This window comes from Helicoverpa zea, chromosome 30 (assembly GCF_022581195.2).
Source record: "Helicoverpa zea isolate HzStark_Cry1AcR chromosome 30, ilHelZeax1.1, whole genome shotgun sequence".
NCBI lineage: Eukaryota > Metazoa > Arthropoda > Insecta > Lepidoptera > Noctuidae > Helicoverpa > Helicoverpa zea.
The window spans coordinates 3,971,019-3,991,384 of record NC_061481.1 but is presented as its reverse complement, the minus strand read 5'-3'; the positions used below and the strand labels follow the sequence as shown (position 1 = coordinate 3,991,384).

At 39.7% G+C, this 20,366-nt stretch overlaps 1 protein-coding gene across 1 annotated transcript; it reads right to left on the bottom strand.

Annotated features, from left to right (window-relative positions):
• Nucleotides 1-2,958: 2,958 nt before the first annotated feature.
• On the bottom strand, nt 2,959-20,233 carry LOC124644700 (zinc finger protein 483-like). The gene is made up of 14 exons (XM_047184210.1): nt 19,876-20,233; nt 18,931-19,062; nt 17,708-17,882; nt 16,965-17,146; nt 14,058-14,246; nt 13,570-13,658; nt 11,971-12,093; nt 11,412-11,519; nt 10,343-10,445; nt 9,563-9,681; nt 7,930-8,038; nt 6,902-7,000; nt 4,508-4,624; nt 2,959-3,351 (listed from the first exon to the last, which is right to left on the bottom strand). Exons 1-14 carry the CDS (start codon nt 20,005-20,007, stop codon nt 3,196-3,198), a joined length of 1,833 nt encoding a protein of 610 aa, XP_047040166.1. The 5' UTR covers nt 20,008-20,233; the 3' UTR covers nt 2,959-3,195.
• Nucleotides 20,234-20,366: the final 133 nt, after the last annotated feature.

Sequence of the window (20,366 nt, the reverse complement as noted above, 5' to 3'; positions counted from 1 at the left end):
TGATGCGGAGGAATGAGAATCATGTTGTGAGAAAGATGATGAGTATGAATGTGGACGGATATAGTGGAAGAGGAAGACCAAAGAAACGATGGATGGACTGTGTGAAAGTAGATATGGTAAGAAAGAATGTTACTTGTGAGATGACGGCAGATAGAAGAGTATGGAAGGAGAAAACATGCTGCGCCGACCCCAAATAAAATTGGGATAAGGGCAGGAGGATGATGATTATATACATTACATAGGAAAGAGAAGAAAGAAAGAGCTACTAACCTAAAACTTGGTAATTCTATTACTAATGCTAGACTCCTTTATTTTGCACGAATTACGTGACTATATCAATGCCGCCTGAATGTTAAGTATGGCTTGTAATTTAAGAAGAATAAGAAAAGTAGTAGCCCAGATACAGCGCAGCACACCATTGAGCTGTCCCGCCTGGGACGAGCAGCGCAATGCGTGACAGGACTTCTCGCTGCCGAATTTGATGAGGGTGATGATTGGCAGCGAGACCGGCTGAAAAGCCGTAGATACCTTCTGCGAATAAGTATTATCGCAGGAGGCGGCGGAGCGGGTTCGTGAAGCAGACGCTCTTGCGGACCCAATTCGGAGGGTGGGCAGGCGTCGGACGCGTTACGCCACCCAGATGACGCCCTAGCAGCAGCCAGTGGGTAGCAGACCGGGGAACTCCTGCTACCAGCATTGCACAAGCTACTGCTGAGATGGATCGCCAGTAGACGGAGGCGACCAGCCACTGCCGAGAGATCACGAAAGTCGTCTTTGGTCCTCGTGGTACCTCTCTAAAAGGTAGAAGAGGGCACAAAAGCTGAGGTTTTTAGTGGGTGCAAGCACCATATAACCTCACCGTCTCCCCGGGCCGTCCTCTCTGCACGGTCTAGCCTGGTATTCATCCACAACCATGGGGATTGGTCCCAAGCCATTTATTTAGGGTGCGTTGCTATCGATATTATCCCCGTATTCATCCGAATCTGGCCTGGTCGAGTCGAGTCGTGGTGGCCTAGTGGGTAAAAAACCAACCTCTCAAGTATGAGGGCGTGGGTTCGATTCCAGGTCAGGCAAGTACCAATGCAACTTTTATAAGTTTATTTGTGTTGATGTTGACAGTCGTTACGGGTAGTCAGAAGCCAGTAAGTCTGACGCCAGTCTAACCAAGGGGTATTGGGTTGCCCGGGTAACTGGGTTGAGGAGGTCACATAGGCAGTCGCTCCTTGTGAAGCACTGGTACTCAGCTACATCCGGTTAGACTGGAAGCCGACCTCAACATAGTTGGGAAAAGGCTCGGAGGATGATGATGACGTGAGCCGCGCAAAGTTCGTCGGTGAACCAACTTACCAACTACATATTCTCTCATCTCCTCATACAGGGAGCATGATCAGTTCGACAGTACCATATTATTGTATTGTCATCAGAACTACATACAGCTGACAACTTTCATGACGCTACGATGCTTGGAAGATAGTTTTAGTTACCTTAGATTCTATTACATAGTTACATACAGGTCGACCTTAAAAATCGTGTTAAAATTAGGCCAGTGTAGTACAGGAACATTGCTACCAGTCCATATGGATAGATTATCGACCGTTCCCAATATTCAATCTATCTATGCTTTGCTCACTGAGTTTGAATTGAGACTAAGAGCTCTGCCTCATTGAGTCGCCATGGCGACGTCGCCAGTGGCGCAAGCCTGGCTACTTCTGGCATCAAAATCGAGGGGCCATGGCGTCTCGACAGTCAGTTCATTTACATCGTCAGGAATGGATGTAGAAGAAATCGCACGCTGACTGGCGACTGAGTGAGTGAGGTGCACTTTACCGTGTACGTGTACATTATAGTGGCATTAGTGGCAACGTCGCCAAGCTGCCAGAGTATCCAGAAGCCACGTAGAGAACTGTAGCTCGTGGCCACGCTTCCAATTTGGCGACGTAGCCAAAACCGTCGCCAAATGAGTAAGGTATGATACATTACAATATTAACTGCTTGGATACGTAGCCGGCGACGCCGCCACGTCTCATAGTCCCATACAAGTAATTCAAATTCCAATCTCTATACTACGCGCGGCGAATGATGATCCCTATGACAGTTAGTTAGCGCTGAACATTGTAGTGATCTCCTGTCACAACAAATCCTTTACAGGCCCGTTAAAAAGTCGAAAAAATCATAATTGTGTACATTTTTAAATTATAAAAATGAATATTAAGAAATGATTACGTAATGTTCGGAAATAATGGAAAAAACTCAATGTAAATGTACATGGTACGAGCTGCAAAAGTTACGACGCCAAGCTGTTATCGAAAAAAGGGACACATCGATACACAAAATATCGATAATTTGTAGGAAAAAATTACAAATGCTTTGAGTAAAAAAATACAGTATATTTGTATTTTATTTAATCGATCTGAATCTGACATGACTGAATTTAAAAAATACGGTAGGTCTGTGGCCTACTTTTAAATATTTTTCCTTGAAGCTGGAAATTATGAATTCTTTAAAATTAAATTCAAAAAAACTTAAACTCAAACTCAACTCAAACAAACTCTTTAAATTATGCAATTTTAATAAAAATTAATGTATAGTAAAATAAAATATAATAAGGCCGTTGAATGACCTGGCTGACTGACATGATCTTTGCCTAACAGTATTTTATCGCAGTTTCGCAACACTATTACAACTGGGGCCCGATTCTCCTAAGTTAATATTGTCAAAATCGAATAGAAATCGAATCGAATATGATCGCAATAGCAGTTTTAACCATATCGGGCATTCTGCTATTAATAAAAGACCAATCGTATTCGATTGACATTTGATTGGTGTGCGATTGGTCTGCTATTTTGGTGATTTTGGTCTATACGGTAGTTTGCTGTACAATCATTTTGCAATCGTAAATCATTTGCAGACAAAATGATTCATTATTGAATGACAGAAAAGGATAAAAATGTTTATTTCAAAGAAAAAATAGCGGAATGCCACATACGCTTCAATCGTAATCGAGTCGGGATTGGACCTCAGTCGAATCGAGTCGAACGTGAATCGTATGACGCTTAAGTAAAATTAGGAGAATCGGGGCCCTGTCAGTTGAAACGACATAAGGGATCATCATTCGCCGCGTAGTACATATAGTTATCAAAACCACAGACAGACTGAATATTGGGATGGCCGTAAGAACTTTATTCATACTATGTATTAGATAACAAACCCTTTCTCGGCAGAATAATGCAACATGGCTACCGGCCTATATGGGTCTATGGGTTGCGTATGGTCCAGTATGGGCACATCCAACGGTTTGTCTTCCTTCCTCTTGCAAATCGGGTAACGTTTCGATTTAATGTTCAGGTGTACCTGGAAATAATGAAATTATATAGGTAATTACTAACTGTTACCTGCGACCTGTGTACACAACTTCCAGCATCCTCCGTGCCTTTTTCCCAACTGTGTTGGGGTCGCCTTCCAGTCTAACCGGATGTAGCTGAGTATCAGTGCTTTACAAGAAGCGACTGCCTATCTGACCTCCTCAACCCAGTTACCCGGGCAACCCGATACCCCTTGGTTAGACTGGTGTCAGACTTACTGGCTTCTGTAACTGTACCTGTGTACACAACTTCCAGCATGCGGTCAAAATGTAGACAAAATGTGTCCTTTCTCAGGGTCTAAACTAGCTGTGTACGAATTTCATTTTAATCGGTTCAGTAGTTCTGGCATGAAATTGCGACAGACAAACAGACAGAAGTGACTCCTGCATTTATAATACTTGCTGTTTCACCCGCGTCTCGGGTTAGTAGGTACCTTTCCAACGGTGAAATAATTTTTCAAATCCGTACTAGTAGTTTCGGAGCCTTTGGGTACAAACAAATGTTTCCTCTTTATTATAGGTATTATCTATAACTTATCCAAACTAATATTATAAATGCGAAAGTAACTCTGTCTGTCTGTCTGTCTGTCTTTCTGTCTGTCTGTCTGTCTTTTCTTCACGCCTAAACTACTGAACCGATTTGTGTCGAATTTGGTACAGACATAGTTTGAAACTTGAGAAAGGACATAGGATAGTTTTTATTACAAAAAATAAAAATAAAATTATTCCGGACATATAGCGCCATCTATTGGTCAAATCAAAAATCTGCTGGTAGTCACTATTCCACGCGAACGAAGTTGCGGGCAAAAGCTAGTTATATTATAAAGCTGAAGAGTTTGTTTGTATGTTTGAACGCGCTAATCTCAGGAACTACTGGTCCGATTTGAAAACTTTCAGTGTTAGATAGCCCATTTATTGAGGAAGCAATAGGCTATATATAGATACTAGCTCCTGCCCGCGGATTCACCCGCGTGGTGTGTTGATAAAAACTAGCCTGTGTTAATCCAGGGTTTCACCTCTACATACCAAATTTCAACCAAATCGGTAAAGCCGTTTTAGCGTGAACGAATGACAAACATACATCCTACCTATTCATTCTGACAAACTTTCACATTTATAATATTAGTATAGATAAGTATATTTTACCTGTCTATTATGTTTGTACAAGTTCGACTGCTGAGAGAACGTGGTAGGACAGAATTCGCAAATAAACGGCCTCTCGCCAGTGTGAGTACGAATATGCGACTCCAACTGCACTTTCGTCTGAAAACAGAAAAAACAGGATTACTCCTTCATTTTGGAAAGTCGGTTGAAAAGAAGCCTTAAAAGCCGAGCCTTTTCCCAACTATACATACAGGAGTGAATTTTATCCAGCGCGCAAACTTTGTCAACTTATAGTTAAATAAGTTTTATAGATGCGTATATTTTTATTTTGTTATGTTTTAGTACAAAAAAATATAGTTATTGATGGTGAAAGATGTTTATTTTGTAACCGATTGTATGGTCACAGTCTTCATATTAGGCACGGCGGCAACGAAACCGGTTTACTGACAGCGCTGCTCCAAGTGCGTAATGATAGTTATATCGATAGTTATATAGTATCCACATTTCGCTGATTTTAGGGCGGACAAAAAATTAAAAAAAAAAACTGTTGATGCAGATATGTTCTGTTAATGATTCTGGACCACCAGTTTTTTTTTGTGCACTGCTTAAAATTCATTCCTGTATTGGGGTCTTCCAGTCTAACCGGATGCACGAACCGTTTTACAAGGAGCAACTGTCTATCTGACCCCGTCAACCCGGTTACCCAGCAGGCAGTGGTAGTCAGAATGGCTTCTGAATGGTAAGTCTGACAACCAGTCTTACCATCGGTAAGAGCAGACACCGAAATGTTATTTACCAAGATGAATTAAAATACATGTAAGACCTAATTAAGATATTATGTACAAACGTAAATTTGAAAGTCGCGGGCGAAGGCTAATATTAGTAAGAGAAAGGCTAGGCAGATGAGGATAGAAGGTCCTTTTTTTTTTAACGACGTCAAAAACCATCAAATGACCCCTCCCGCTGTGGGTTAGCAGCGGTGAGGGAATGTCAGTACTTACTGACTAAAAACCGTCGTGTTCCGTCGTAGGCCTTTTATACAACATGTAACTTAATTAACGCACATCCTGAAATTAGTTTGTTCAGAATCGTTTACTGAATCGATTTATATCATTTTTAATATAGGTAATTTTTTATCCCAAAAATTTATTTTATTTTATTTATTTATTTCCACCAAACATACACTATTTTTACAGGTGCCACCCAATGCAATAGCGTAGTTATTTTTACATACACTTATTTAACACTTACAAAACTACATACATATACATACATACTTAACCATAAAAAACTAAACTAATACAAAAAATAAAATAAAATTTCAGTTGTATCCAATCGATAACATAGCATATGCGGCTCTGGTAAGTTCATTCGTAGTGCAATGAAACAGATCTAACCGTTGTGACAAAGCGTTAAGCGCTCGCAGCGCCCGCGTGAGAGGCGCTCGCTGCAGCAGGTTAGTGCGCGCGGGTGGCACGCTCAGCAGCGGCGGCCGGCGCCGGCGCCCCACGTACCCGTCCGGAACACACAGCGACACCGTGCTCAGAACTCCAGGATTGTGAATTTTGCCACTCATAACTTTCCATAGGTAAACAGCGAGAGCGACCTCCCTTCTAACTTCCAATCTGTAATATCCTATCATACCCAGTATAAACAGCGTAGGATATAATAGTGGATATCCTGGGTACACACCGTATTGCTTTAAGTACATGAACCTCAAAAATTTATTTTGTATCCTTTCCAGCATTAATTGATATTTAGTTTCATGAGGTCCCCAAACTACCGCATTGCACTCCAGGTGACTTTTTACGAGTGCTTCATATAATGCTTTGAGTGCTCTAAAGTTCGTAAATGTGTTTGCTATCCTCAACAGCATTCCTAAATTGCGGTAAGCTTTTTTACAAACCTGAGTCACGTGGTTTCGAAAATGTACATCAGCAGTGAAGCGCACCCCTAAATCCCTCACCTCAGAGACTCGCTGTAGCGGAGAACCTCCCATGTTGTACTGATGGTGGCTGGGGCTGCGGGCACGACTGAACGTACACACAACACATTTGTTCACGTTAAAATATAATTTATTCTGAACACTCCATTCGACTACCCGATCTATGTCCCGCTGCAAAGTGTCATGATCCGTTCCCTGCTTCACTTTGTAGACCAATTTCAAGTCATCAGCAAACAACAAGGGTGTCGACTCGAATATTTATATGAATAATTAAAACTACGGAAATTATAGTCATCATCATCAAAAAGTTCTCCAAGAATTGGTATAACTAATTTAGCAAATAACAATATACATATATGTATTATGATTATAACATAATATTCTAATTAGGGTGTTTGAGGGTGTGCGTTAATTACGTTACATGTTGTATACCAGGGCCGCGGTAGCCCGCGCGAACAATCCCGCAGCCCCGGCGGGTGGAAGGTACTTACAGGGAATCCTTTACCGCAATGATGGCACATCTTGTTGTTGGGCCGGCCTTTGTGCACGTTGCGTATATGTTGGTCTAAGCCAACGCGGTTTTTAGATGGCTGTAACAATATAAGAATAAAAATCTTTATTTGCAGAGACACGGTATTAGATACATACTACATTACAGCATAAATTAGGACATATATGTGTAATTTTAAAAAATTCAATAAATTTACCAACAAATAATCTAATTTATTCTTATTCTTATCGAATGAGCTGCTGGTTTAATCACCTAGCAATCCTCTGGTATCAGAGCTTTCTCAAAACCGCGTGAAGGCCTCTGACGTGGAATTGTAACAACGATTGCTACTGGGTAGCATTCTGGCACGAGGGTGTAACACCGCCAATTTACAGACTATGGGCTGCTTTGTAAAAGTTTCTAATAACCACAAAACTATTTCGGCCCGTTCCGGGAATCGAACCCGAGACCTCGTACACAGCCGTCGCGCTATCTACAACTAGACCAACGAGAAAGTTGCTTAATTAATTAATGAATAGTTCAAAAACGTCATGATGGCCTAGTGGATAAAGAACCAACGACTAAAGTACGATTGCCTGGGTTAGATTCTAGGTCAGGCAAGTACCAATGTAACTTTTCTAAGTTTGTATGTACTTTCTAAGTATATCTTGTACACCAATGACTGTGTTTCGGACGGCACGTTAAACTGTAGGTCCCGGCTGTCATTGAACGTCTTTGACAGTCGTTACGGGTAGTCAGAAGCCAATAAGTCTGACACCAGTCTAACCAAGGGGTATTGGGTTGCCCGGGTAACTGGGTTGAGGAGGTCAGATAGGCAGTCGCTCCTTGTAAAGCACTGGTACTCAGCTGAATCCGGTTAAACTGGAGGCCGACCCCAACATAGTTGGGAAAAGGCTCGGAGAATGATGATACATATCAAAATTACATGACATTTGAACCGTGCAACTACTGAGGCGTTTCATAGGAGGCTGCTGACTTGTTTGAAATTAAAACATATGACTCTCTCACCTTCATACATATATGACACTGGTACGTTCTATGTAAATGTTTCTCTTCAATATGATCTCGAAGCTTTGTCTTGTCGGCAAAACGTTTGTTGCAGTGATCACAGATAAACCTGGAATTATTAAAGATCAATTTTGAATAAACAAGGATATTGGCTGATCCAGGTGCGGGAAGTTAGCGGAAGAAAGAAAACAGTCTATACATATACCAATACTAGCTTCTGGCAGCGGTTTCACCCGCATCCCGTGGGAACTACTTCCCGTACCGGGATAAAAAGTAGCCTATAGCCTTCCTCGATAAATGGGCTATCTAACACTGAAAGAAATTTTCAAATCGGACCAGTAGTTCCTGAGATTAGCGCGTTCAAACAAACAAACAAACAAACTCTTCAGCTTTATAATATTAGTATAGATAATAAACGGTTTTTTTTGTTTATTTGTTAAGATTAAAAACTACTGAACCCATTTGAAAAAACCGGGCAAGTGCGAGTCGGAATCGCGCAAGAAGGGTTCCGTACCATTATTTAGAAAATGAGCAAAAATATCACGTTTGTTGTATGGGGGCCCCCAAAATATTTACTTTTATTCTAGTTTTCAGAATTTGTTGATAAAGCGGCAACAGAAATACATCATCTGTGAAAATTTCAACTCTCTATCACGGTTACGGTGAGATACAGCCTGGTGACAGACGAACGGACGCACAGAGGAGTGAAAACAATAGGGTCCCGTTTACCCTTTGGGTACGGAACCCTAAAAAGTAGTTAATACATTACAATTCACTATTATGAAATCACAAGAATAGACTAGACATACAATCATTCATTAGCTTTATATACAAGCTGTTGATTTGCATCCGTGCCATATTCAAGGACGTAATTATGCTAATGATTCTCGACCCAAATCAACAAAAACATTGGTACGTAATTTTTTTTTTCGGAATTCCGTCAATGTCATTTAGCCGTATTTAAACTTGGCGCGTGTGTTACTGGCCTTAAAACCGTGCTGCGCCCTCACACAAACGCAAACACAAAGCATACGCAACGATTATTCATAAACATTCATAAAATTGGATTACTTCTGAAATACTACGACATTACAATGACAAAAAAAGCAGTGCATATTAGCTATTTCCCGTCTACTGTAATTCCAATCGATTATTTACGTATGTTATGTCCTCCTCCTGAACTATGACACAAATGCAAATCAACACCTTGTATAAAGTGAGATTTGTTGACAAGCAGTACGCTGATGATGATGATGGTGATTATGATGGCGATGATGATGATGATGGTGATGATGATGATGGTGATAATAATGATGATAGTGTCGATGGTGTTGATAATAATGATGATAGTGTTGATGATGATGATGATGAACTTACTTGAGCTGGCCGTGCGATACGTGCCTCAGGCTGTTCCTCATGTGGCGCTGGTACGAGCACGTGGAAGAGAAGCTCACGTTGCACGCGGAGCAGTACGCTGATGATGGTGATGATGATGATGAACTTACTTGAGCTGGTCGTGCGACACGTGCCTCAGGCTGTTCCTCATGTGGCGCTGGTACGAGCACGTGGAAGAGAAGCTCACGTTGCACGCGGAGCAGTACGCTGATGATGGTGATGATGATGATGAACTTACTTGAGCTGGTCGTGCGACACGTGTCTCAGGCTGTTCCTCATGTGGCGCTGGTACGAGCACGTGGAAGAGAAGCTCACGTTGCACGCGGAGCAGTACGCTGACGATGATGATGTCTTAGCCTGATGATGGAAAGCAAGCAATAAAAATTAATGGCCTTACTACAAAAACTTAAACGTCTGTTAAACACTTGTCTAAAAAAATGTGGCTGCAAAATGGACCTTGTTTCAACGTCATAAGCTGCCCTTTTTTTAGGCAAGTGTTCAACAGATGTTTAAGTTTTTTGTAGTAAGGCTGTATTAGTTTAAATATCTAGTCATGTATTGTCATCAGAACTCAGAGCGTGTGCAAAATTTTATCCTAATCGAAGACCGGGAAGTGGGTCAAATTAAGATTCCAAGATTTTCTTACGTACATAGTTACAAGTGAAGCGTGTATAAGCGTGTTAATAATATGAGAATGATGATGTCCTCCTAGCCAAACGGCGGCTGTTCTCATATAAGGAGATCAGCCAGCTGCGCAGGACATATTATAGTGCACGAGCATTTGCTTGGACTGCGGTGCACTCACTATTCCTTCACTCTCATAGCGCGATGGGACGGCAATCCGACACCACCGGAGAGAGCAAGCACCACAAGCAAGACACCGAATTGATAAATTGTTTTACAGTTGAGAAGCTACACTATTCCCGGGTAACATAGGCTATATTTTGACCAGGTACGGGCAGTAGTTTTAATGGGACACGGGCGAAACATTTATTTATATTTATGTATTTCAGCTTACCTTAGCTTCGTGTTTCTCCAAATGTCGTTTAAGACTGTTTTTCCACCGAAATTGTTTATCACAGATCGTGCAAGGAAATGCATTGTGGTACTCGTGCACTGCACTGAAAACAGAATACATTTTTAACCGACTTCTAAAAATGGAGGTTCTCCGTTTGAACCACGGAGAAAGATAGCGGAGATGCTATAAGGTAGGTAGGTCGGGCGCCTTCTTGTAGGTCAAGCAATGTACGATAGGCGTGATCAGTTACGATAACAACGAGACGTTCGGGTTCCTTGTCAAATCAAAACCAATCTGTAATTTTAGTCTTTTTTGGCTTTTTAGTGTTTGGAAGTCAGTTCTCCGGTTGTTTTCCGTGGTTTGAACCTACAGATGTCTCGTGATTTGCTAAACGACACTTGGTTTGAATTCTATGACGAAATAAAACACACCAAAACCTCGAAACACCGACTTATCATCAGACCATGAAACCTAATCATGGTCAATGTCCAAACACAGCAATGATACGATGTTCCATCATGAAGTTCCAGTTCATATCTCCCGGCTCCATCATCAGATCAGTTCGACAGTACCATATCATTGTATTGTCATCAGAACTACATACAGCTGACAATTTTCATGACGCTACGATCCTAGGAAGATGGTTTTAGTTACCTTAAGGGGTCTACGCACCAAAGCCGCTGACCCGGCGGCACAGCCCGGCGGCTTAGTGCCGGCGGCTTAACCCGGCGGCTTCAGAATGTCCAAGCCGAACGAATTTGCCGGCGGCAATGCCGGCGGCACGACAGCCGCGGCATGTGGTGTTCTAATAATTGTCAAATACTCTATGAAAGCCGGCGGGCAACTGACTGAGTGAGTGGAGAGGGATGCCGTCGGCATCGGCATGCTGCCCCGCCAGCTTGCCCGCGCGGGCGCAAGCCGGCGGCATGATTGTACAAAATAAGGCCGGCGGGTTGGCCCGCCTGGCTGTGCCGCCGGCATCAGCGGCTTTGGTGTGTAGACCCCTTTAGATTCCATTACATAGTTACATACAGGTCGACCTAATAAAAGCGTGTTAGAAACTACTCACAGTCTATGGTTCATGAGTCCTGCTCTATGCCTGAAGGTTTTATCACACTCTGTGCATTGTATTCTCGCTTTGTGAGTGTCTTTGTGGTAACGATGCGTGTCTATGGAACTGTGGGCAAAAATATCGAAAATCAATAAAATACGGCCTAATCTATACTATACTAGCGTTCCGTATGTGTTTCGCTATTATAGTGTACGTAGATAAGTATATATAAAGTCCACCATTTTGTCACAAAAAACCGGCCAAGTGCGAGTCGGACTCGCGCACGAAGGGTTCCGTGCCATTATTTATAAAACGGACAAAAAAAATCACGTTTGTTGTAAGGGAGCCCCCCAAAATATGTATTTAATTCTAGTTTTCAGTATTTGTTGTTACAGTGGCAACAGAAATACAGCATCTGTGAAAATTTCAACTCTCTAACTATTACGGTTCATGAGATACAGCCTGGTGACAGACGAACGGACGGACGGACAGAGGAGCGAAAACTCTAATAGGGTCCCGTTTTTCCCTTTGGGTACGGAACCCTAAAAACCATTGACTTTGACTTTGAAAAACTTACTTGGAAATCTTTCCGCAGAGGTTACATTTATACTCTTTGAGAGATATCTCGTGCGTTGAGTAATAATGTTGTTGCATCACCTTCATGTCCAACGTTCGCTTGTGACAAATACCGCACTCGTATCTGAAATAGGGTTGTTTCCTAGTATTCAGTCAATTAAAAATTTGTATATGCACCGAATGTTTACAAAACTAGAACCACGATAAGCTATATTATATTAATAATAACTGACCACATAATTTTTAAATCATTTATGAAATTTAAATTTATCGTCTATTACGTCATGCCCTTGAAAACGGCGAATCGAGTCCGATGTCGTCACTTTACATTGACAATGACAAGTATTTGACAGTGACAGTCTATGACAGGTATAAACTGAGAATTGATGTGATGTTTTCTTTAGTTTTTATTTGTATTTGAGCGAAAGAAAGTTAGAAAAGAATTATGGAGAAAGGATTTATGAAAGATGATAGTTTTTTTGTGGTTCAATTCTTTGCTAATAACCAAGATGACACAAATATAACCTCAATAACAAACACAAACTTTACGTTCCTTTGCACAGTTTTATTTTACCGCGTACACAACTCAAAACATTACAGGTATTTTCTTTTGTGCCCAATGTTTAAAAATAATGTAAATGTTTGTTTTTGTATCTATATTATAAGAATGCATTATTAGAATTTAAAAATCAATGACTTCTTTCTAATTAGTTTCATCTCTTTAGATGTGCAAAGTGTAAAGGAACACATAGTATACTCTGACGTCACAGTCACGTGATCGAGCGTTTTCTGGGCAATGTTTTAAGAAAAATATAAAAAAATCGAATACATAAAAAGTAAAGAGATTTAAGACGCAAAATCATAGGAGGGGTGATCTTTAAATTATTTGGAAGCTATTTAAATAGATTTTCGAAAATTGGAAACAACCCTATTAATTAAATCTATATCTATACTAATATTATAAAATTAGAGTTTGTTTGAACGCGCTAATCTCTTGAAATGAAATCGTTTATTTTGCAAGTTGGACATTACATCACTTTTACACGTCATTTTAAGAACGCTGAGGTCGGCATTTCCTAATGACTGATCCCTGAGAAGAAACGCCGAAACAAACCAAGGGTCATAGTCTCCTTTAAAGTCAAAACTTGTATAAATCAGTCAGGAACTATTAGTCCGATTGGAAAAATTATTTCAGTTTTATATAGCCCATTTATCCAGGGAGGCAATAAGAGAGGATTTTTTATATTTCTTTGTACTTCAAAGGTTCCAAAACTATTAAATCGATTAAAAAAAATATTTCACTGTTGGGAAGCTACACTAAACATCTACATTAAAATATTATAAAGAGTAAAATGTTAGTTTTTGCTTGTTTGTTTGTAATGGATATACTCAAAAACCTACTGGCCCGATTTAAAAAAAAATCTACGTTAGAAAGCTAAATTATCTGCGAGTAACATAGGCTTTACTTTATCTCAGTATGGGCATAAGTTTCCACGGGACGCGGGTGAAACCGCGAGAGAACGGTTAGTAGGCTATAATTTGTCCAGGTACGGGGAATAGTTCCCCACGAATGGCACTACTTTGCATGATAATAGTTTACCTTCTTAAATGCCTCTTATAGTGAGCCGTGAATGAATCAACGGACGGTAAAATGGTTTTGCATACAGGACACGTGTATTCTCCTAACTCCTGAAATTAAAAACAAACGTAAATTCAAAAATGGCCAAGTGTGAGTCGGGTTTGCACACAAAGAGTTCCGTGCGTTCGGCAGTCGTTATGGGCAGTCAGAAGCCAGTAAGTCTGACAACCAGTCTTACTTACCAAGTACTGGTTTGCCCGGGTAACTGGGTTGAGGAGGTCAGATAGGGCTCAGGGTCAGATGGTCGCTCCTTGTAAAACACTGGTACTCAGCTACATACGGTTAGACTGGAAGCCGACCCCAACATAGTCGGGAAAAAGCTCGGAAAAAGAAGACGGGCGGACGGACAGAGGAGCGAAAACAATAGGGTCCCGTTTTACCCTTCGGGTACGGAACCCTAAAAAACACCTTTTTTCGCAGTCAAGTAAATAGAACTTCAAAGAACTTACCGGTGAATGTTTGTTCGCCACATGAGCTAAATAGGACTTCTTATAGTTAAAACCTATGAGACAGCTCTCACACTTATAATGTGACTTCACAAACGCCTCTCTGGTCGCCTCTCTATCTCTCTCCGATAGCATCTCTTCATAACTCATGTCTATTGTTAAGATCTTTTGGTCATTTTGTTCAGATTTCGACTGGAATAGAGAATGAGTATACAACATGTAACTTAATTAACGCACATCCTGAAATTAGTTTGTTCAGAATCGTTTACTGAATCGATTTATATCATTTTTAATATAGGTAATTTTTTATCCCAAAAATAATTAAAACTACGGAAATTATTGTCACATTAACCCTGTACAGTCAAAACAAATTCAAATAGACCGTAACTCAAAGTAATAAGACTTCGTGTATCGTCGGCTTTTTCCGTAGTTTCGTTATGTCGTGTCGAGTCGAGCGGCGCGCGGCGCGATATTTGCGTGCGTAGTAGTATGACCAAAAAGTTCTCCAATAATTGGTATAGCTAATTTAGTAAATAATAATGCATATACATGTTAAATTAAAAATTCAGTGTATGTATTATGATTATAACATAATATTCTAATTAGGGTGTTTGAGGGTGTGCGTTAAGGATATTTTTTTAAGCAGTGCACACAAAAAAATGTGGTTCAGAATCAGTAAGAGAACTTATCTGCATCCCTACTAATACTATACATGCGAAAATAACTCTGTCTGTTACGCTTTAACGTCTAAACCACTGAACTGATTTTAGTAAAATTTGGTACAGAGATGGAGTTGACCTTGAGAAAGAACATAGGATAGTTTTTATCCCGGACTTTTGAAGAATTCTCTTGGAAACGCGATATAACCGAACTATACGCGGGCAAAGCCGCGGGCGGAAGCTAGTTATTGGATAAGGGTAGGAGGATGACACGAAATAGAAAACTTAAGCGAATTTAATTGGGTATCTAAATCAGTTATGGTCACTTTAAAAACCTCCTTTTTTTAAGTCGGTAAAAAATTGGTCAATTGCAAGTTTTATTCGCGCACGAAGGGCATCCATCGCGCTATGAGAGTGAAGGAACAGTGAGTGCACCTGTGTCTGCGCAAATGCTCGTGCACTATAATATGTCCTGCGCAGCTGACTGATCTCCTTATACGTAAGGCTGCCTTTTAAGTTCTGTCGTTTGCTAACTTCCCCCGATTATTAAAAAAATATATATATGCCACTTTCATCTTCTTGAATTTAGAATTAAAAAACAAAAGAATGTTTTTAAATTGATCGAATAGTTTTATTGTATCGTCCATTCAAACGTGACAGGTCGGTTGTAAAAATGGAAATGTCTAAGGAAAATTTGCGTGCGATAATTTTCTAGAACTTCAAAAGGGGGTTGTCGCGACTTCAGTGCTTTGAAGAGATTAGTTCTGTATTTAATGATTTAGCACCATGCCTTAGGACCGTAGAACGCTAATATTTAGGATTTCAACTTGGGCACTCTAGTCTTAGTGACAAGCCACGTGAAGGTCGTCCAAAAACTCCATGACGGAAGATAATATCGACGCCGTGCGGCAGCTAATTCTCGCAGACCGACATGTAACATACCGTGAAATAGAGGCATTCGTGGACATTTCAGGGACCACTATCCAAAAAATACTGCACGAAGAATTTGGAGTAAAAAAGTTGATCTCTCATGGGATACTACATTTACTTAGCGACGGCCAAACATCAGCCCGATTAAGTTGGTGTCACAAAACTCTGCAACGATTCGACCGAGAAGAGTCAAAGCATGTCTATGATATAGTTAGTGGTGACGAATCTTGGATATATGGTTACTATCCAGATTATAAGCACCAGTCCACTGTCTGAGTCTTCCAAGATGAGCCGAAACCGACCAAAGTCGTACGCGCACGGAGCACTTAAAAAAACTTTTTGCCTCGTTTGTGGAAATGGGGGGGCACGTCGCCACTGTTGTACTTGAAGATCGCAAGACGGTTACTGCTGACTGGTATACCAGTGTTTGTTTTCCACAAGTCATCACCGAAATTAAAAAAAAATATTCAAGACGTCATGTCACACTGCACCATCACAATGCAAGTTCGCACACCGCCCACCAGACAAAGATGTTTTTGAGTTCCGAAAATGTTGAAATATTAGATCACCCGCCTTACAGCGATAGCTTAAGCAATAACGATTTTTTTACATTTCCCAAAATTAAGCAAGGTCTTCGAGTTCAACCTTTCAGCACACTTGAAGAAGCTGTTGACGCATACAAATCAGCCGTTTTGACTACCCCCACTTCAGAGTGGAATAAATGTGTAAAAAACTAGTTTCAACGCATGCAAAAGTGCATTAAATATTGCGGAAAATTCTTTAAAAAACAATAAATCGTAATAACCTACTGGATTATCTATAGTTATTTCAAACGACACAACTTAAAAGGCAGCCCTCGTACATATGAGAACAGCCGCCGAGGCCGACAATTAATATTTCAGTTGCATTGTATAATTTTATCAGCTTATTACTGTTATGTAATAGAATGTTTGTGAAAATATTACTTTTTAAAAGAGTGTCTGTGGAGCTTCTTACCGGCTCTTCTCCATGTGACCAACTTTTTGGGACCGTGCAATTAATTAATGTGACGTTTTATAAAAGCCTGCATAGGCCTATCTATCTATCTATATAAATAAAAATGAATTGTTGTTCGTTAGTCTGATTAAAACTCGAGAACGGCTGGGCCGATTGAGCTGATTTTGGTTTTAAAATGTTTGTCGTAGTCCAGGGTAGGTCTAAACGGTGAGCAAATAAGGAAAAGGCGGTACGAAGTTCGCCGGGTCAGCTAGTTTGAAATAAAAACAATTTGATTTTGTTTGAATTTTTGAATCTGCCTAGCTACATTATAATATTTTCTTACCTTTTCACATTTAACATTGGAAAGTACAAGTTTCTTAGTTTTTTTAACCTTTTTACTAACTCTCTTTCTCTTGTCATCTCTCTTCATAGAGCACATTATGTTCTGAAGTTCTGACTCAAAGTTCTTGGTATTTTCTGAACAGTCTGACAATGGGCTGGTATCTTCCAAAACGTTTGTGTCATCTGAAAACAAAATCTTTATTTAAAAATTAATGCCACTTTTCGTTGTAATTTTACACCACTAGCTTTTGCCCGCGACTTCGTTCGCGTGGAATAGTGACTCCCGGCAGATTTTTGGTTTGACCAATAGATGGCGCTATATGTCTGGAATAAATTTTAATTTTATTTTTATATTTTTTTGTAATAAAAACTATCCTATGTCCTTTCTCAACTTCCAAACTATGTCTGTACCAAATTTCACACAAATCGGTTCAGTCCGTGAAGAAAAGACAGACAGACAGAAAGACAGACAGAGTTGCTATCACATTTATAATATTAGTTAGGATAAATTATTGGTATACTAACCGTATTCCCGTGGGAACTACTGCCCATACGGGGATAAAATTTAGGATAATGTAGCTTTCTAATCCAATAGTTTTAGAATTTATCCATTACAAACAAACAAAGTTTACCTCTTTATAATATTAGTATAGAAATATAGATTTTTTATGTATTACTGAGCACTTTAATGAATAAATAAATAAAGCACAGCCAATCAGCAATCACTAAAAATAAAGTTAATACCTTTATCAAAATCAGAGTCATCTTTCATCTCATTCTTGATGCAGACGATGGGTACTTCGGGCACGCTGTCTACGTGATCATCATCATCATCTGGTGATATGCTGACTGCTTCAGTGCGGCCGATGATCAGACGAGGGGAGCGGCTAACGTCTGTTAGAAGGCATTCGTGGAGATTCTGAAAAAAAATATATATATGTTATGACCACGATTCCAGGTCAGGCAAGTGTCAATGCCACTTTTCTATGTTTGTATGTACTTTCTAAGTATATCTCGGACAGCAATAACTGTGTTTCGGAGGGCAAGTTAAAGTATAGGCCCCGGACATTTCTTTTTTTTTATTTAAATCAGGCATCAAGGCCCACAGAAAACAATATACATAAATATTATACCATTAAAATCGTATACTAATACATATTTTATACAAGGTGTTGATTTGCGTTTGTGCCATACTTCAGGAGGAGGACATAACATACGTAAATAATCGATTGGAATTACAGTAGACGGGAAATAGCTAATATGCACTGCTATTTTTGTCATTGTAATGTCGTAGTATTTCAGAAGTAATCCAATTTTATGAATGAAATTTATGAATAATCGTTGCGTATGCTTTGTGTTTGCGCTTGTGTGAGGGCGCAGCACGATTTTAAGGCCAGTAACACACGCGCCAAGTTTAAATACGGCTAGATGACATTGACGGAATTCCGAAAAAAAAATTAAAAAAAAAATTACGTACCTATTTTTTTGTTGATTTGGGTGGAGAATCATTAGCATAATTACGTCCTTGAATATGGCACGGATGCAAATCAACAGCTTGTATAAACTACTTAAAACTAATGCACACGAAATGTCGGCGTCGTGTTACGCTGCGAGGTGTCGCGTAGCCATCCTCGGAATCTCCGATAGACAACACCCTTTAACAATCAAGGCAGTTGTTACAGGTAGTCAGAAGCCAGTAAGTCTTACCAACATTTGGTTCGCCCGAGTATCTGGGTTGAGGAGATCAGGCAGGCAGTTGCTCCTTATAAAACACTGGTGCTTAGCTGCATGCAGTTAGACTGGAAGCCAACCCCAACATAGTTACTGACTAAAACTAATCATGTACCATCTTAAGTCTCTTATGTACAAGGGCGGCGGTAACTCTTTCAAACAATCCTGCAGCCCCGGTAGGTCTTGGCCCTGGTGATATATGATCACATCTACTTCTTAATGTTAATAATACTGACCTCTTTAGTATAAGTCTGTAATATTCTATATGAGTTCTGCACTTGCTCCTTAAAGTTGACACTCTTCTCCAGCAAGGCCTTGCATTCCCAGCACACCTGCGGGCGAGGCGTGACTGACGACACTGGGAACAGCTGTGAACAGAGATATTCACAGTTACCAAAGGAAACAGTTCATAAAGTAACCCAGACTTCACTCTTGTAAGTAAATAGCTCATGTAAGCTGTATAAAATTCTGAGAAATTAATGAGCGACGTAAAGATAAAAGTCATTTATTCAAAGTAGGCTGAAAATCAGCACTTTTTGAAGGTCAAATGTATAAGAAACAGCAGAAGTGGCAATAAACTCCCCAGCAACACAAGTCTGTCTGCAGGTTAGAAGAACTTTTCAACAATGTTTGGACTCTACAATCTCTAAAACTCTACAATGTCGACCTTTGTTGTAATACTAAACAATGAATCGATCTACAATCATATTGCAATCGCAAATCATTTGCAGACAAAATGATTCATTATTAAATGACAGAAAAGGATAAAAACATTCATTTCAAAGAAAAGACAGCGGAATGCCACATACCCTTCAATCGTAATTGAGTCGTAATTGGATCACAGTCGAACGTGAATCGTATGTCGCTTAAATAAAATTAGGAGAATCGGGCCCCTGGACTTAACCATTTGGTCAGTGGGTCGTCTTAGGGGCGGATTTACTAATAAACTGAATAAAACCTTTTTAGCTTGCACCTTAGTGTGTGAACGAAAAGTGGAAGCATACTATAGCGATACTTAATAATGAAATCGCGCAAACTACCTCCCTTAAACGTTATTTTTAGGCTTCTAGATTTTATCGTAACTATCTACCTACATTTTCCAGAAATAAGTAAAAAAAATGGAGTCTCAACTCAATAATTTTCTAAATAAAAGATTATAGGTATTCTATTAGGATACTTACAGGAATTTCGCCCAGAACGCTTAGGTAGTAATTTTGTGTTTTTTCGTCTCTTAACGTATGGAGCTTCCGTCCAACACATAAACAAGCAGTGCAAAGCAATTTAAAAGGTACGTCTTCGTCTTTAATCTCCATTTTAGTCCAAAAACATCAATTTTTCATGTTTAATTACAAGAACTTTCATACACTTTCACAACACGCGAAAAATTCATTCATCAATGAAAACTGATGATTTTAAGTTTCTTGTTTAAATGAATTAAAGGTTTGTGATTGACCTTACATAATATTTTATACTTATTAAGATTTTAATAACATGAACATCATAATTCTCACTTCAATTTCAAAAAGAAAAACGTACAACAAAACAAACGGCTGCCATCTTTAAACAAATAGTGCTGGGCAAATTATATAAAAAATATATAAATGGCGGTTTTAATGTTAGGCGCTTCCTAGACCTTCAAACCAATATTACTAGAAAAATATTGAATAATTAA